General features: G+C 41.5%; 1 protein-coding gene across 3 annotated transcripts in view; it reads right to left on the bottom strand.

The window, feature by feature from the left end:
• The window catches only part of LRCH1 (leucine rich repeats and calponin homology domain containing 1), a 170,046-nt gene that overhangs the window by 1,178 nt on the left and 150,459 nt on the right, over positions 1-18,409 (bottom strand). For 2 of the 3 annotated variants that reach the window (XM_064493157.1, XM_031465995.2), the window contains one exon: positions 16,018-16,095. In XM_064493157.1, coding sequence (XP_064349227.1) covers positions 16,018-16,095 — 78 coding nt within the window. Of the gene's footprint in view, positions 1-6,793; positions 8,096-16,017; positions 16,096-18,409 lie in introns of those variants that run through there. The other variant, XM_010980838.3, reaches the window with a different exon arrangement.

The following is an 18,409-nucleotide window of genomic DNA, read 5'->3' as shown; positions in this document are numbered from 1 at the left end:
TTTCAACCCACTGCAACGACCTTTTCTGTGTTTGCAGAGAAAACAATGATTTTCCACAAGTGAGAGTTATTCTAGAAAGGCTTCCAGTCATCCTGAAATGTGCAAAAGATCTAAATACTTAAAAAAAATGTTGAGACTAAATTACTGAGCTACATCCAGTTGCTTGGAAATCTATGGAAACATATTAGCTTATATCCTGATAAAGCAAAACTGCACATAGCCTCTCACATTTTAAAAGAACTTGAATACTCATTTATACTGATTACACAGCATTCTCCTGACCATAAATCTTGATTGAGTTGTTATTTTCTGTGATCCCTGGAATGGAGGCACGTGTTCTTCACAGTTTCTGAACAGCCTTGTAAACAAGTAATGTTAACCACAGCCTTTAATAGCCTCTCCTTGAAGGCTCTTTTATGTAATTGCCAAAGACACAAATGTCCTGCTACTCTCAGGCTGTATTTTTGCTCTTGGCAAACGTCCAGCACTTACTACTCAAGGAAGATAATCAAGGCAAGTCACTCCCCGTGTGTGGCACTCTGCATGCTCCACCGAACAGTTTACAAAAGAGCATGACAAAATCATCTTCCACGTTTGCCATCTGGCCCTGGTCTGCTACCATACAAGGCAGTCTCCTTCCAGAGCGTGTCTCCTTGGCTGGGAAACGACGCCGCAGCAAAGACTCCCTCTCATCTACCCGAAGATGGCGTGTTCCTCACACTCCAACGACCGCTGTCTTTAAGGAGAGTTGAAGTTGGCTCTGCCTCAGGCCCCAGGCGGTGGACGCAGTGTTTAACATGAAGCCAATCAGGGTCTCTGGACAGAACTCCTTCCTTTCAAGTGATTCTTGCTTGAGGAACCAGATCTTCCTGCTGCCTCAAGGCAGGACTCTCCTTAAATTACCACAGATACAGGTATTCTGCTCTTAAAATGATCTTCAAAGGACACATCATGACATCTCCAAGAACTTGTTCCATCACCTCAAAATGTCAGTGGGTCCCACATTCTCACCACCTTCCTGTTCTCCATCCCTCCCACTTCCCTAACTTGTGGTAAATTCAGAGTGTCTCAGACTCTGACTCTGGGCCTTAAGAATGGCCACTTGTCAATACAAAACAGCTGATCCTTTAAAACACTATTTGGGGAGAAGGTATAGTTCAAGTAGTACAGCACATGCTTAGCACGCATGACGTCCTGTGTTCAATCCCCAGTACCTCCTCTAAAAATGAACAAACCTAATTACCACCCCCCGCCAAAATAATTCAATCTTAAATAAAATATTAAAAAAAAAAAAAACAGCTTGAACCATTACTTCAAGTGGCTGCTGTGTCTCACACTGGATTTTCTTGTCATCAATGGTGTATCGGGGAGGCAAGTTTATGCTGCTTGCCAACTTAGTAGCCAAATGTTAACCTGAGAAAGAATAGCAGGTTCTGTCTGAGTTGTGAACTAGGCGCCAGGCCAGGATGGAAGGTGCTTCCTCCTTGTGTCACAGCCAGGTGTCAGTGTGTACCCTTTCCTCACACCCTCTGCTTGCCACGGGCTTATGAAATCACCTGAATCTCATTTCATTGCTAAGGCTGGTCCCACGGGGGCAGGAACATGTCTTCCTCATTCTTATGGCTCCCAGGGCACCCAAGTAGGAAATTATAAGTGGCTACTATTTATGGCTAAGTTCCTGGTGCAAGGCATTACTTGGGAAAAAAATAAATCATCACTTTATACCATATGCTAAAATCAATTTGAGATGAGTTGATGAGTTAAATGTTAAAAAATCCACAACACTCCTCCCAATAAAATATAAACATTTAATATTTTCTCAGACAGTTGGATGGGGAAAGATTTTCTAAGCTAACAAAGTAATAAAAAAAAAATCACAAAGGAAAAGATAAAAACGATCACCTGGAAGTGTAAAGCTTCTATGTGTCAAAAAAAGAAGAAGAAGAAAATTAATAAAAAGATAAACAATTGTAAAAAATTATTTGCATCAAATTACAAAGGATATTATATTGACACACAAGCTCAACAAATCAGCGAGAAAAACACTAAAAGATCAACAGAGCACTGGGCAAGGAACATGAATAGAAATTTTTAAATGAGGGGTCTACCCAAGGCATTCTGAATAAGATATTTTGTTTCTCGACCTCAGTGTTCACCTATATTTAGTCGAATTCTAGAACTGATAATTTGCATGGGGCCTCATCTCTTTGTGCAACACAGTTTGGAGGGGGCTATCCCGGGTCCTGCTTGAGCTGTGATGTATTTCCATCACTGACTGTCCCCATCCTACCAATGAGTAGTGGCCCCACTGGTCTGCAAAGTTGTTTTCAAGCCAGAGGTTATGGTTGGGAAGGGCCAGGGCTCAAGAGAAACAAGGATGAAAAGGTACTGAGGCCTCAGTCTCCTGCTAACAAGACACTGGAGGTGTCACATACTAGGTTAGCTTAAGGTCATCCTCTCTCCCAGGCATTGCTCACCTTCCTGGGCTCCTCACTCCTAAAACTAAGGATCCTTAGAGTAAAAACCTGTGAGAACCAGGTGCAGAGTTCAAGATTCTCTCCCACCCTTACAGCTGGTGACAAGGAGTAAATGGAAGACAGGAAAAGGTACCTTTGCATCTTTCCTGGCTTTCCCATTTCATTCAGACTTCCTAAGAAGCCCTGAGGTGCCCTCAGATTACTTTATAGGGTTGGAGGCACCTAAGAAGCCCAGCATCAGATAATAGAAAACTTATAAAATATGGCAGCTCTGGTTATTCTCTCATAGGACTAGGAGGAAGATTCTGATGGGAATTATGATTTGAGGCATTGGTTGACAGGACGAGCAAGAACCTGCCAGAAATGAGGAGGGGGTCTCGAAGGCCACTTTCCATCACATGAGTCCTGTCACTACATATCCCACAGGGGAGGGAATCCCTGAGGTGAGCTAGAAGTTGGGGTGGGGAAGGGAATGCTGTGGATTTCTAGCTGGATGAGAAATGACAGAAAAGCGTCACCTCACCTTGTATACAACAGACTTAAAAGAGAGAGAGCTGAACATCTGTACTGAGTTTAAATGCATCTAAATTTCCCTGTTAGAGGATGTTAGTGGCTTTTGTTGAGAATGTAGCAGCAGACTGTTCTAGGACACCCATGAACTCCTTTTGTTGTGTTTCCTTTCAGCGCACAGAGCAGAATCATAAAGTAGTATCCTGCATAAAAAGACTCTGACCCCCTCTGAAGAACCCGTGCTTTGCACTGTTTCTCCAATGGTGGAAACAAATATTCACTCATATCCTTTCACTCACCCCTCTTCTGAGCCACGATAAACAGGGCTGGAAAAGGCAGGCAAGCCCTAAAGACTAAATTCAAACTTTGGAAGACTTCTGGGCCACCTTCTATAGGCCTGGCACCAACGCTACAGATTTGCATTGGTGTTTTTCTTTATGACAACTCTGCAAGTAGATATAACACCTCTATAGTACAGATGAGAAAACTGAGATGTAGAGTTTAACTTTGCTAAAGTCACACAGCAGGTTAAGTACCGGAACAAGGATTTGGACTTGAGTCTCATTTTAGAGCTGGGTTTCCTTCCATGACATCACGCTGCTTCTCCCCGGGCAACAAGCGAGTATGTTCTGTCTGTGCCCAGGAGACGGGACGAGGCGCCCAGCCCCTCAGAGTCCTCTCCAGGCAAGTCCCACCAAGTTCAACGTCAGGTGGCCATCAAGAGAACCCTCAACTCGGTGAAAGGCATTAGCTCTGCTGCTCAGCTCATGTGGGGCCTCTCTTTGTCAGGAGGGACAGACGCCTTGTGGCAGCAGGCATACTGCTGTCACCACCTGGCTCACCTCTTTCTAGAGTTTCTTATGCTCCCCAACAATCACACGCCCACTTCCAGCCCACCCACGAGACAAAATGAAGTCATCCATGCAGCACGTTTCATTTTGGTTCAGTCTGTTTCTAAAATGTAAAGTCCTGGCCTAGAATTGACTGAACCTTAAAACAAAAGTGTCTGCATTATTTTAAGGGGAGAGACCTTCAGTTCCTGCTCTGTACGTAGGAACTCTAAGGGTCAGCTTCCTCCGATGTGAGATGCAGACCATGTCAACCTCTCACAGACTGAGAGGATTTCTTGTCACTCTTCATCTGATTATCTGCTTTCCAGCCATGTACTTTCTAGTCCTTCTTTCTAGAACATCTACTCTCTACACAGATCTACCCCTCCTCTCACCCCCCTAACCCAGCCCCCTTCCCCTGGCTATTCCCACACACCTCTAAGGTCTCAGTGTAAACATCACCATTCCAGGAAGGCTTCAAAGACTACCCGCTCTTAACGAGTCAGGTCCCCTGTCCAGGGGTTTCACATAGAAATCCCGTACCCAATCCACCACAGGTCCTTACCGCACCGAATTCCTCGTTACTTGCTCACAGGTCCCCTAAACAGGGTCCACAAACCTGCAGGCCCATCCAGCCCACAGCCTGTTTTTGTAAATAAAGTTCTATTGAGACACATTTTCGAGTTGTCTGAAGCTGCTTTCACACTACATACAGCAGCTGAGCTGTGTACTCCAAACAGAGATGGTATGGCCCACAAAGCCTGAAATATTTCCTGGCACTTTGTGGAAACAGTTGCTGATTCCTGATCTAGAATGTAAAGTTTTTTGAAAACAGGGACTTGTGTCATGGTCATCTTTTTATTTCCGAGGCTGACCACGGGGAACAGTGTTCATTCAATGTTTAAAGAATGAGTGAATGAATACAATCACAAACAAAAGCCAGTGAAAAGTCAAGGAACTGGACCCTGATAGTCTTAAGGAAAAGAAAAAAAAAACAGCATACATTTTATATACCTGATCGTTAATTCAGAACTAACTTCAAAATCTAAAGCCTAATTTTAAAAACCCAATCTCTTGAAATAAAATCATATTAAAATATTTTTCACCTAATCCAAACCACTCTTAAGCTCCTAAAATTTTAATCCACTGCCCCTTACTTTTACCCTGTGGGTGAAATATCCTTTGTCCTAATGACAGAGATCAGCCTGGATTTTAGGGAGATAACCCTAGCCACCATGCACTAAATTTAATTTCTTACTCATAAATAAATGGCATCAGGATACTAAGTACCTTTCATTGATGAAATGCCTACTCAGTTGTCTTCCTTTTGAGTTCTGTGGGGCCCTCTCCACCAGCACATTTTAGAAGTGTCCCCAAGGACAGTGAGTTGCATACGAACCACAAATCTATAACTAGAAGGAACTAACAGAACTTGCTTAATTGTCACATATCTTGGAAATCCTGACACAGAGTGGCATGTTGCCCCCAACTGGAAGAACTGAAGAGAGAGAACTTTCTATTTCAAATAGATGTTTCAATTTCAAAAAGAATTTGTAAATAAATACTTTGTAATTTTTACCAGGTATTGGAAGGAAGTACTGAAAAACGGTCTTTCTTGTGAGAGGAGGGAGGTTTAGTATGCACATATAAATCACACAATGAAATCCCCAACCACCTCTCAGATGACAAGGAGGTTGGCCAGGTAGCCCCATTCCCATGGCAACTGCTGGCCTCACACTAACATACGGGTTGGTGTGTGAGTACCTTGGGGAAGAACCATGGAGGGACTTAATAATACTCTGAATAGAAATTAGCAGCTTGATAATGGGCAAGACAGTTCATTCAAAGTTTTGCCGAAAGGGCTAAATTAATTGTGTTCTGCTGGTTTCCAGACTACTTGATGAAAAAACACTATCCAACAGATTCCAAGAGGAGTAGCACATTAGGGGACAGATGGATTAAGAACAACAGAAATAACAGTATTTTGGATGCCAGAATTGAAATATGAAGGCAGCCAAAGAATCCCATCAAATCAGCAGGGTAAAAATTAAATCTGATCTCACGTGATTGCTCTACTCAGTTTTTATTGACAGAATTTTCTTTCAGGTAGCTACCCAGTAAATCATCTCTCTTCTTCCCCTCTGCCCCCCTACAAAGAAGAAAACTCCAAACAGCACTGACCATTGAAGGAAAGCCTCAATGCACTGCAGGGCCAGACAGAAATGCTGAGCGTGACTCTGGGTGTGCACAAATTAATGTATTGATGGGTCAGTAAAAACTTGGAATTATCATCCAAAATGTGTTTATTAAGCAACTTATGGCTCATGGTGCTTGTCAGACATTGTACAAAGGGATTTTATTGTGTTACAGATTGAAGAGTACAAGATAGCACTAAAGGTGGTTCCATACATCTGCGGGTTATTTATTACACAACTGCGGTTAATTAGATCACGTCCACATACCCTGTACTTCACCAATCAACACGGTATCAGGAGGTAAAAGCTCAGTTGACTCAAGATATTATCATGTAAAGAATGTCTCCTGTTAGAAAATCTGATCTGATTTACCAAAGGATCCTTACAAATTCATTCTTCTAATTCTATGGGTTTTCCACACTCTCAAGTCCCCTGGATTCATGGAAATGTTCAGAAAAATAGTATTATCTTCTTAGTAGCCATTTATAAAGACTATTTTCATCTGAGCAAACTAGAGATTTATCTTGAGGAAGTGAACTCCACCATCCTCCCAACTGAAGAAACAATATTTGGCAACCAGATGTAAACTGAAGCATAGGGGAGAGGCTGTCTTAACCTTGGAGCAGAGCCTTCTCAACTTATAAAACAACATCCCAGAACCAGGAATATCTTAGCCTAGATAAGACTCTAATGGTTTTTCTTTTTTTTTTTTTTTAATTACAAACTGATCACATTGCTCCAAAAGCAGATATAATTATTAGTATATAATCCTTTAAGCTTATTTAAATAGAAAAGCAGCTCGCTAATGTTACTGGAAAGCAAAGGTTAAATGGAAACTTCAAGTCACTGGAGAAATTACATTCTTCTAAAATAAGAACAATCATATTGGCTCTTGCCATAGTAACCCAAGTCCCAGGACCAAGAATGTTCCATGACTCATGGCTTTATTTGAAAATAAATACTGTCAAATATGTCACATTCTAGATCTGAAGTTATGATGTGATGTAGCAAAAAAAGCGAAATGACCCATTATATTATGTAAAAATAGAAATCCCTTCTGGAAAATGCTTTTCTAAGAGCCTCAGAGTAGACCAAACAAGGAATAAGTAAAAACATACAGAAAGAGTGGGGCGCATGGATCCTCCAGGGGGCACCCTAACAGCACCGGACCCTTCCTCCCCAGCACCCCTTCCGCACAGCTGTCTCATGCAGAAGAGCAGAGGGGTCTCTCAGGATGGAAGAGGGCGTCAACTCTCCCTGGTACCCCTCACAGCTCCCGTTGCAGAAAGCAGGGAGGAATCCAATCGGATGGCCAGCAAAGCAGTCATTCTCCAGATAGTATTTTTCAATTTGGCCAACAGTGGTATTATTAAAGATTTTTATTGACCAAACTGGGTCCCCAAATGCTGGGGGTTTTGTCTCCTCTGCAAGGTGGCCCCTCTATCGCTCAATTGCCCAATTCTGAATTAGGATTCGACTTAAACAGTACCCCAATGGAAAGATTTCCACATGCTAAATTCCCCTCTACTCCTGTTCTGGAAACTTCTTCCACTCTGCCCAGGGCAGCAAAGCTCACTGGGAGAGAGAAGAGGAGCTGTATAGCCCTACTGCTGGCACTACGAGGATGAGAAGCAGGTATGGCTGCACTTTGTAGTCACCGTTTTTCAGCAAGTGAGAGAAATTATTTAATGGGAACTGCATTCTGTAAAGTTTGTGCTTCTGTAAAATCTGATTTGTAAATGTTCAGCATCAAAACTCGAGAGATTACTAAAGAGATGTCAGGGGTGGAAGTTTGCAAGGCAAAGTCTCAGATGGAGGAAGGACCCTGTCAGGGAGCAGGGTGACAAAGCAGAGGAGTTGGATGCACATGCAGACGTTATGCAGACAGAGCATTCCAGCGGTAAGTGATATAGATCAGCACTATAAAGAGAATATGAACAAGACAGAAGCTTATAAGGTCCCTGGAGCGGAGGGCAGAAGTTGGTTGTGGGGGTTTCTCCCCGAGTGCCAGCAGAGTGTCAACAGTCTTTCGAATGTGACGAAAATCCAACTGCAGGATGTCATACGGAGAGCAGAGGTCAGCCTATTCCGAGGGCAGCCATCAGAACAGAAAGAGACAGTGCACACAATTAAAAATACACAGAAGAACAGCTGGAAAGAAGCACATATTTTTGGTTACTGGCAAATAGCTAGAGTAACCCCTTATTTCAAGCAGGTAAAATCCGTTCCACCAATCAAAGATTTTTTTTAACTCATTACAAAAAGGAAAGCAGCATACCCAATGTGTTCTGTGCCAATAGGACAAAGAAATCCCTCACTCACAGTCTCACCATTGAGGAACAGAATGTTCTGCAATTTATAGGCTATTCTGGCATTCAAACAGTTTTAATACTGAAGTGGTATCATGTGTCAGTAACGACATAAAAATAAGAGCTTTTCACCTGGGATATTTAGGTCTCCACCTTACTAAAGAGAAAAACATAGTTTAATCCCCACCTTTCCCCACCAGTCTCTTAATACATTATTTCACCCTCGTCTGTGAAGACTGAATATAAAGTATTTCTCTCTGAAATGTTAACACATATGCCTCATGTGTCTTCCTTTTAGGATTATTGATAAACTCTGGGGGATGCTAGTTTCAATTATGTCTCTACATGTGCCAAAAAAGTACATTAAGTTTCACATTTTTGCAACTAGACATAAACCAAAAGTCCAGATGAAGCTTCTTAGATCTGCAGTTAGAATAAAAGTACATTCCCGCAAAGAGTTATAATGTAAATTTCTTTACCACTAAACAGGTATGGTCAGGTGGAGGGGAGCACGGGCCCCATGTGTTGTCTACTTGAAAGTCAGTCACCATGTAAGGGGGCAGAACTCTTCCTTTATCAACTAAATGCAAAAATAAGATGCTCAGTCTTCTAAGTTGACCTCTGGATGCCTACTGCTGTCAGGAAGCAGTTTTCTGATACACTGAATTCCTGAACCAGAAATGACCACAGCTTCAAATTAAAAGTGATTATAATTGATATGTCAGTATGAAACAAAAGTTCTGGCTTTGTTTCCAAATTAAACAAGAATTGAAAATATTTATGATACATTTTGTAAATGCAGCTTTATGTCCAAGTTAGGAAAAGCATTTAAAATATATACTATATATTTTATAATACTTTGCAACAATATTGCCCTTTGTTTTAGCCTCACTGCCAAGCAGATGCAAATCACAGAACAACAGAAAGTTGATTCTAAGATACTGTCTTGCTTGTATCTTCTGAAGTTAGCTTGATGCCCTCTGGTAAGGAGGGATACTACAGTGTAAATAGATTGAATAAGATCAGAAACATCCTAATGTTATTTTAATTTATGAAGGTGGAGATACATTTAACAAAAGATCTTTTAAAGATATTAATAAATCATGTTATATCATTTTTTCTCAGTGGATTGGGAGGAATCAAGCTATCAAGTTATCTTCTCAAGAATTAAAACAGCTCCACGTAAAATAGATTTCACTGGGACAGAGATAGATGTTGGTCAAGAATTAATACACAGGGAAACATCTGAGAGAAGTCATTTTCTATTGCAATAAGAATTTTCCATTGCAATGTTGTGCTTAACCAGTGAAATCTGAGCAAAACAGATGTAAGACAGAAGGCACATGAAAACTAAAATTTGATTGTCACAAAAATGGTATTTCTATATTAAAAGCAAATCATCCTATCTCCCATGTATATTTCAATACATTTTTCAGAACCTTGTAGAAAATGTCTGGTCTGCTCCCCAGCAATTCTACCAAAGAACTCAGAGTCAGTTGGTCTAGCAGTTTCCAATGTATTTACTCAGCAGTACACTTCTCACACGGGTAGGCAACACAGACCATTCTCCTCATCCTGGAAATAATTTCATGATGCCACAGACTCTGGGCTTTCTTCAGATGAAACTGGGTAGAGCCTAGACTCACAGTCCATGCCAGGTAGTTTAAATTAAATCACACACTCTAAAGAAAAAGGCATAGGTCTAAGATAAGTCTAGAGGCAAAAATCTAAACCACCATAATGTGGGAAGTGTGGGCTACTCTCTGATCCTACCCCATGTCACACAGCTCATGGCCATCAGATCAGTCCCTACAAGGATGCTACGATGGGAACTGGGGCTGAAATTGCCAGGAGAACCTGGGAGTTTTCTGATGCGTGTGCTTTCCAAATTTCAGTCTTAGTAAGAGGGTCTCATAAATTATGCTTTATTTTTTTCTTAAAATAGGAACATACTAAAAAGGAAGAAAACTTAAAGAGGCCAAATTTCACCATGTATTTACAGAGCATTGGTAATTACTGCAACTATGTTGAAAAAAAAAAGTTAATACGCTAAGAGTCCCCAGAGGCAAGTGCAGATGCTAATTCCCATTGTAGTGAACAGAAATCACAACCACCTGAGTAAAGTCAACACAAGAGTATGTGACAGATTACTATTAAAGATTAACTCAGGTCCCCCAAATGCTACAAATACAAACAGAAATGCGGACAGATCTGGCAAAAGGTCGAATTTATAGGCATTTTGAGTGTATAAATGAAAACCTAAAATAAATCTTATAATAAGAATCTCATCCCCCCCCAAAAAAAAGTGTTTACCAGTTATGATTTAAATCGATACTAAAGTCATTGATCTGGGGAAAAAAAAGAATCATAAGCTCAGAGGGGAAAAGGAACTCATACCTCCTATTCTCAACATTAAGACCAACAAAAACAAAAAAACAGCTTCAATTTATAGAATGTCTTTCAATAAAAAATATTCAGATCAATTACATATGTATAGTGTCCTAAACCCTCACAACAGGTTTAAAGTAGGAAAGATATTACAATTACTTTCAAATGTCTCATTTTAGAAGTCAGTGAAAGACAAACAGGACAGGTTTCAACACTGAAAAGAAGACTCAGCCATAATTCCACTTGTATCAACACAATCATCGTTAGCATTTCAATGTACTTTAGGATTTTATTTTTAACTCCATTTGGCTGATGCAGAGGCTGGACACCAAGTGACCCGTCCTGTGGACATGGAATGGAAACCTTCCACCTCCCACAGTTCAGCAAGGACCCCTGGCCTCTGTGCTGCCCAGGCAGGCAGGACCCTGCATGCCCCACAGGGTTCACCACAGTCCATGGAAGTGCTGTTCAAACTCCCTTTCTTACTTCCTCTCTGGAGACAGAATGAATAAGAAGGACTGGGCAGCAGAAAATAAGGTGCATTTCTACTCCAAGTTCCTTCCTCCTCCAAACAGCAAGTCTTCAATTAAGGACCTTGCTCCTTACAGAGGCTGCAGGCCAAGGCTACTTATTTAAAATAGAGTAGAAATAGTTTCCTGGTGAAACAGTATCTATTTTCTAATACTTCTGATGCTTCATTAATGAGAGATTTCTCTTGACCTAAGACAACAGGAATAAGAGCCCTAAAATGGCCCTAAATTTGGATCAATCTGGAAACCCCCAGTAGCCAACCATGAATCTTCTACATCAAGGTCAGAGGCCAGGAATGACTCCACTGGCTCAGAAAAGGCAAAGGAAGTTTCAGTATGTCCATAAATAGCCTCATGACCCCCAAGGCTTCACTGGAGTCAGACTCTTGGGTGATGCAAAGACTATGTTGTTAAGAATCTGGAAGCCCACCAAGGGGAAAGCCTGTGCTCAAGATCGAGTTGACACTTGCACCAGAAGTCAGAGGGCTGCACAGTCTGCCCACCGACATCAACACCACAAGGGGCTGCAGGGCGGTGCTAGCAAAGTCCCCAGATTTTCCGGGATGCCTTGACGCACCTGTGGCAACTTTCCTGCAGCTGAGCACCTGACCCGGCCAGGAGGAACGCGACTGTGGGGCCACAGGGTGGAGCTGAGCTTTCAGGGGCTCTTAGTGCTCAAAGAAACCTCTGGTTTCCCGTGATTTTTCAAACTATATTTAGCAATAGGACACTTTTTCCCTCAAAGGAATTCTCAACTGGAAATCCAGTATGGGCTCCAGGCAAAGGAGAAACCGCTGTGGCTGAAGCAAGGGGGCTACCAGTGACCTGGAGCCTCTCCACTTGGCTTTCTCTCGCCTCTGAAAGAATTACGGGCTCTGCAGAATGTGGTTTAAATCCGCTGCTTGAGTCCGACACCTGCAGTGCGCAGGGCAGGGAACTCCGGCACACAGAGCCTCCGAGCGTGCCCAAAAGAAGGCAGGCTCTCGATGCCGACAGACCTGGGTTCGAACGCCAGCTCTGCCGCCTGTCAGCTCCGAGTGTGAGCTGAGGGCTTTGTTCGACCTCTCTAGACCTCCTTTCCCTCACAGTTCGGGAATAAAATATTTATTTTCAGTCCTCCACGGGGAGCCCTGGAGGTTCTCGAGGAACGGTTCACAGCGCCAGGGGGCCACGGGCTGGCCTCAGGGCGCGCGGTTAACGCGCAGCCCGCGCAGGTGCGGCTGATTGCAGCCCCGCCGCGCGCGCCGCTCAGTCGGCTCCCTCAGCCTGGCGCACGCACCGCTCAGTGCGCAAGCGCAGCTCAGTCGCCTTCCACAGCCGGGCCGCGCGTGCCGCTCAGTCGGCTCCCGCAGCCCCGCCCTCCTCTTTCCCCGCGATGTTCACTCACTCTGGGTCACTTAGCCGGCGAACTGGCCCCAAACAGAAACACAAAACCAAAAACAAAGACCCGAGCCACTCGAAATGGGCAGCAGGAAGGGACGTGACCCAGGCTGAAGTAACCACCTGAAGAAATCTTATCCCCGACTCCCGAAGAGGAACTTGCCGGCCAGCGCCATTTCCCGCGAGTTCTGAGGGGCCTTCCCTTGGCGTTCTCACTAGCCAGCCTCCGCCTCATCCCGGAATCCCTCACAGCTGATGGCAAACATGCCTGCTGTCGCCCTCACAGAAGCTTCTCCAGAACCCCATCACCGACTTCTTTGTCTTCGACTCCTTTCTATCAGTGACTCATTCAAATCCCGTCTCTGCCCCCGAGCTAAGAAGGGTATAAATCCAGCCTCATTCAGGCCCCTCGCATAACAGACAGGTCGCCGCACGCCGCGCCCGGCTACCACAGAAGCTAACCTTCCGCAGATAAACTAGGCTGTTTACACCGTCTGCAATCCCAAAGGCTGCCAATTCTGAAGAAGCCGCGTTTATATATAGGTCAGGCACGCCAGAACCGCTCCACTAAAGCACAGGATAGAACGCTTGCTCACCTTGACCAACCCCGGGGCAGATACCTGGGATTGCCTCCACAGCGACTTCTAAAGAATGTAACTCCATCTGCTCAGCAATCACATCCCACCCAGAGAATCCTGATTAAACTGAATGAGCTGCCGCCGACCCTGACTGGCTTGTAGTTTCAAACTGTGATTCTATTACAAAGGGCAACAAACTTGGGCTGAGAACACAGCTGTGACTTTTCAGTCTCTACAGGATGATTTATCATCGTCAATTAGATATTTACCTTTAAAAATATGGAATTCCAAATCCCTGTGACTTACGGGTATGTGTACATAGATAAGTTATGGATGGAGAAGAAAGCAGGACAAGCTTGCAAATTCGGAGGAATTCACTAAGCTACGGGGAAATCAATGAATATTTTGTTACGCAAATATTAAGTTTGATCCAAAACAGAAAATGTAATGCTAAAAAGGTCCTCTGCTCTTAAATACCAGTCTTTTAAAAACGTCTCTTTGCAAGGGGAGAATTTTTGCAGCTAGACTTGGGATGTAACTATCTTTTCAGGATTAATCATGAATTGTCGTGCGCTACACTCAAACCACCAACCTTCTTCAATAGTGAGAGAAGGGTAACTAGGGAGGAAGTCATTCCACCCCTCCCCCAACTTAATATCCTATTCCCAGATGAAAGTATTTCCTCATTTCCAATAATTTATTCCTCATTCATTCTGAGAGATGAAAGCATGCTCCTCTGAGTGAACAGGAAGATTTGCCAGTCATTTTGCAACTAGCTATTTCTGGCTTTCCACTAGAATATTCCTTCCTTTTTAACATATCTCATTAAGAAGTTCAACTGTTAACCAAACAACAGACTTTTTCTGTTACATGAACTTCATGTAACTCTAGTCACCAGTAACACGCTCCTGGATTACCCATCAGGATGGATATAGATGGACACACATGCACACACACATATACACAATGCAAACTTGAAAGTCACCTCAAATCTTAAAAATAATCTGAAAACTAGCCTAAGTGATGTATCTCTCACTGAACACTGTCAAGTGGGACACTGGCTAAAAAGACAGTTTACTTCTTGTAATTCAGTCATCTTGAGAATTATCGACTGCCTATGAGTGCTAGGGGCATAATTCAGAAATTATGATAAATTTTCTCTGCATTTGATGATAATTTAATTTCCTTTTCCTCACTTTAAAAGGAAATCATAATTACCAATCTTTACTCACAATAAATGGTTAAGGGCATTTTCATTTCATTTTGTATCATCGTTAAGCCAAAAAAGCCCTGGTGAGTTTTAAATATCACAAGGGATTAGGGCATAACTCAGCAGCACATTCTAGTGCAGACACGAATAATTTACCATCTGACACTTGGTATGATAATTTTGATTCACACATGGGAAATCTTATTAACCCATGACAGAATCAAATCATTTAAAAAGGCATGTGTATGAGAATTTCATAAACATTTGAAGCCAAGCATATATATGCAATAGTAAAATGAACATACACAATATAGACACAGATTAACACTGTTGAAAGACATTTAGATTGATTATAAAGATATTTAGTACATTATATAAAGATTACACTCTTTTTAGAAATGAATTTATAGGCTTCTTTTAATTGATATAGTTCTGACTTAAAGATGCTTTAATAATTCTCTCCTTTTCCTCAAATAAGATTAGAAGTCTACCACTAACCCTCACTTCAAATGTCACCAAGCCAAAAAATGTAAGAGAAGAAAGGAAAAAAGGAGAAGGAGGGAGGGAGGGAGGAGAGGAAAGGAGGAAGAAAAGGGAAGGAGGGAGGGAGGGAAGGAGAAAAAGCCTTTCTCAATTCCAGTAACTAACTCCTATCACAAAGTAGAATTACATGAAAATGTAATTCCTTCACATACTCAAAAACAACATCTCATGATAAAGTCTGCAGTTATTTTATTCCTGGAACACTAGAAAAGATAGAAGAAAATTTTAAGAAATGTAATTTCTGTCCATTTCTGTTTATCATAATGATGATAAGCTTGTCAACTTATCCCCAAATTGAGTGAACTGGCTTTTATCTCCCTAAGAAATCATTTTAGGTTACTATTACTAAAGTCTTTAAAAGCCCCAAATCAACTCTCTGGCTGAGGATAAGACCGGGACTTAGATTGGGAGAAAGAAAAAACAGCAAATTACTTTGAGATGGCTATAGGGAACTACCAGTTGAGTCTACAGTGACTGACTATAGAGGAAAACGTAAATACAAACAGTTAAACTATAAGGCAATATACAGACATTGTTATTATTAATGGCAATGATGAATGATAATAATAACAATAATTATAATACTTTCAATGCTGATTATTTTGACCCACATATGCAAAACCTACAGGGAATGAAAATCAACAAATTAGTCAACTACAGGTATGCTCTGCTTGAGAACTCTGGATAAGGAAAAACATCACCTCTATATTTTACAGAACCTGACAGAAGACTCACTGAAGCCTCAGAAATTTCTGCTCTTGGAGTAGAGAATCAAGCTAATATTTTTTCAAGTTTGGAATTTTGCATTTATTTCAAAACCTTTTGAGGTTTTGAAAGAAATTATATTCCATTTTCCTCAGAATTGACCATGCCGTTTTAAGCCATTTTTATTTCACTATATAGTTATTTAGAGTAAAACTTTATATAACTTATTCAGTATTATTCCTCAGGAAATATTGAGACTAAAAAGGATGGACAAAGCTGTATATCTGTTTAGTGGGTGCAAACACATATACTGAATAAAATCTTTACTAAAATATGGTTATTGTGACAAAGTTTGATGTTACCTCTGGTACTCCTAATTTTCGGCATGCTTCCAAAAAGTTTTCCACATTTCTTCTGCACTTGGCCATACTGAGTTTGGGCTATAAATGCAAATATGTAGAAATAATGAATTATTAAGAGAGAAATAATTTTATAACAGGTTAAATTTTAAACTTTCTAAATGGCACAAATAATAATGTTTATTGGAGGAAAAAAAATAATACATAACCAAAAAGGGATGATAAAAAATTATCCAGGAACATCCACCCAAAGAACTGTTAATATTTTGGATTATATTCTTCTAGACATTGTGTGCATATGTGTGTGTATACAAAGATAACGCACATACATGTACATACAGATATGTGTTCATATGTAGAATTTCCACACACGTGTGTACATGTATATACATGTGTGTGCAAAAATTTCTGCAAATGTATGTGTATGTGTGGATACGCAGACACATACACACAATTTTTATGAGATCATACTGTTGTGTAGCCTGCTTTAGTTCACTTGAAGTACACTGTAAACATCACCTTTTCCCATCAGTAAATATATTTCTATATGAAAGGTTAAATTAACCACGCTAATGACTTTCTTTCCCACCAAAGCAAGAGGTTTTTTAGAAAGTAGCTGCATCTGTATAAAAAAACACTGAAAATGGTGGGATGTTCAAGACTTAACCAAGAGCCTCTCACAACTGAGTTAATCCTGGCTGGATGACCTCTAAGTTGTGGGATGGATGACAGGTACATCTGACTCACACAGTTTAAGTTTTATATGGCTAGTTGTAAGAGTTTTACTGCTAAATTTTAATAGTCCACTCTTAGTCCTTTTAAAAAGGGAAGCAAGAAGCATGACTGACTCCAACAGGTCTGTACAGAGCCATGCTTCATAAAGACTGACCTTCCTGTTCATAGCAAGTGAGAGTGAAGTGACTCCTGTTCCATCTTCATATACCCACCCTCAAAATCTAAACTTTCAGTGTTTTTTTTACAAAAAGGGTACTCCCTCTATCCCCTGCCCCCAAAAGAGTAAAGAAAGAAAATCTGTTGGTGTGGAACAATTTAGTTTGGAGGCTGAACAAATATTATCCATGTTGGCTAGAGAGGAGATGATGACCCCCCAACACGGGGCCCGCAAAGATGAGGCAAGAGGCTACCTGGCGGGGGTGGAGGTGCCTAACCCCTTGCCATGTCTTAGGACAAGCCCACCACATTAAGCCTCATGCAAAGAGAAGGAACAGACACAGATAATGGGATGAGGGATAACAGAAGAATAGGTCCTGGACCAGCAGGGCACCGAGGGGAGTTTCATCATACCGAGACCCTGGCATCTGTCTCTCTGATCCTCTGGTCCCATTATCCTCCTTCATCTACTTATGATTTAGGGCGATCTATTCTGAAACTCCAAAGATGCCCAACACCATTCAAAATGTTTAGGTTAGCCCAGTAAAGTCAATGAAAAGTGGGCTTTAAGCTACACAAAGAAAACTTCCATCTTTGAAAGTGAGGGAGAAGGGCCCATTCTAAGATGGTTGCCTAGTTTCAGTTAGAAAAGTTCTTGCTACAAATAGAATGGTCAGAGGTTCACCTTTGGTCAAAGAATCAAAAATCACACCAGTTACACTAACTGGGATGCCAATGTTTAAGTTTACCAAATTGTCAAAGACTGAGGAAATTCATCTTTCTCAGGAACAGTCTCTTAGCATGCTGACAAAGATAGTGATTCTGTTTAACACTTTATTCGCTCAGCTTGCCATAAGAATTGGACAATATTAGTTTCATAAATGGAAAATTAAAATGCTTAATGCTGGCAATAACACAGGTAGAAAAGGCACCCTCATCTATTGCTGATGGTGCAGATATGATCGTTTTTATCGAGTGTTTACTATGTGTCAGCTATTCAACTATTCCACTCGGTGCTAAGGATACACCAGTGGAACCAAAAGACATGATCCTCATGGTCACTTGGCTCTAGCCTAGTTGGAAATATTAACGTGTTAAAGAAAACTATAGCATAGTATGAAAGAGGACTCAGTTATGGTGAGCTGTAAGGAGGAAAAAGCAAGGAAAAGACTCTAATTCAGTGCTAAGGTGTTAAGAAAGGCTTGCCTCCTGTAGACAGTGAAGCAGAAGAGAAATGGGTGCTAGTGATGTTTCAAGACGAGATTTGGAGGCAGGGTGGGGAGCAGCCTTCTAGTTTAGAGAGAGCAGCCTGTTGAAACACTGGAATGGACAGTGATGACAGAGACTAGAGACAGAAGCTGGTTCTAAGGCTACAGAGTGGTGATCTGGTCACAGGGGACTTCAAGATGCTCAGCGAAGAATTTCTGAGAAGTGAACATTTAGAAACAGCCCACATTTCTAAAAACAGAAAACTGCAATATAATAAGCTAAAATATTTCACAGT

Source organism: Camelus dromedarius, chromosome 13 (assembly GCF_036321535.1).
Source record: "Camelus dromedarius isolate mCamDro1 chromosome 13, mCamDro1.pat, whole genome shotgun sequence".
Taxonomy (NCBI): domain Eukaryota; kingdom Metazoa; phylum Chordata; class Mammalia; order Artiodactyla; family Camelidae; genus Camelus; species Camelus dromedarius.
The sequence above is the reverse complement of the archived record's forward strand: the minus strand, read 5'-3'. Positions and strand labels throughout refer to the sequence as shown.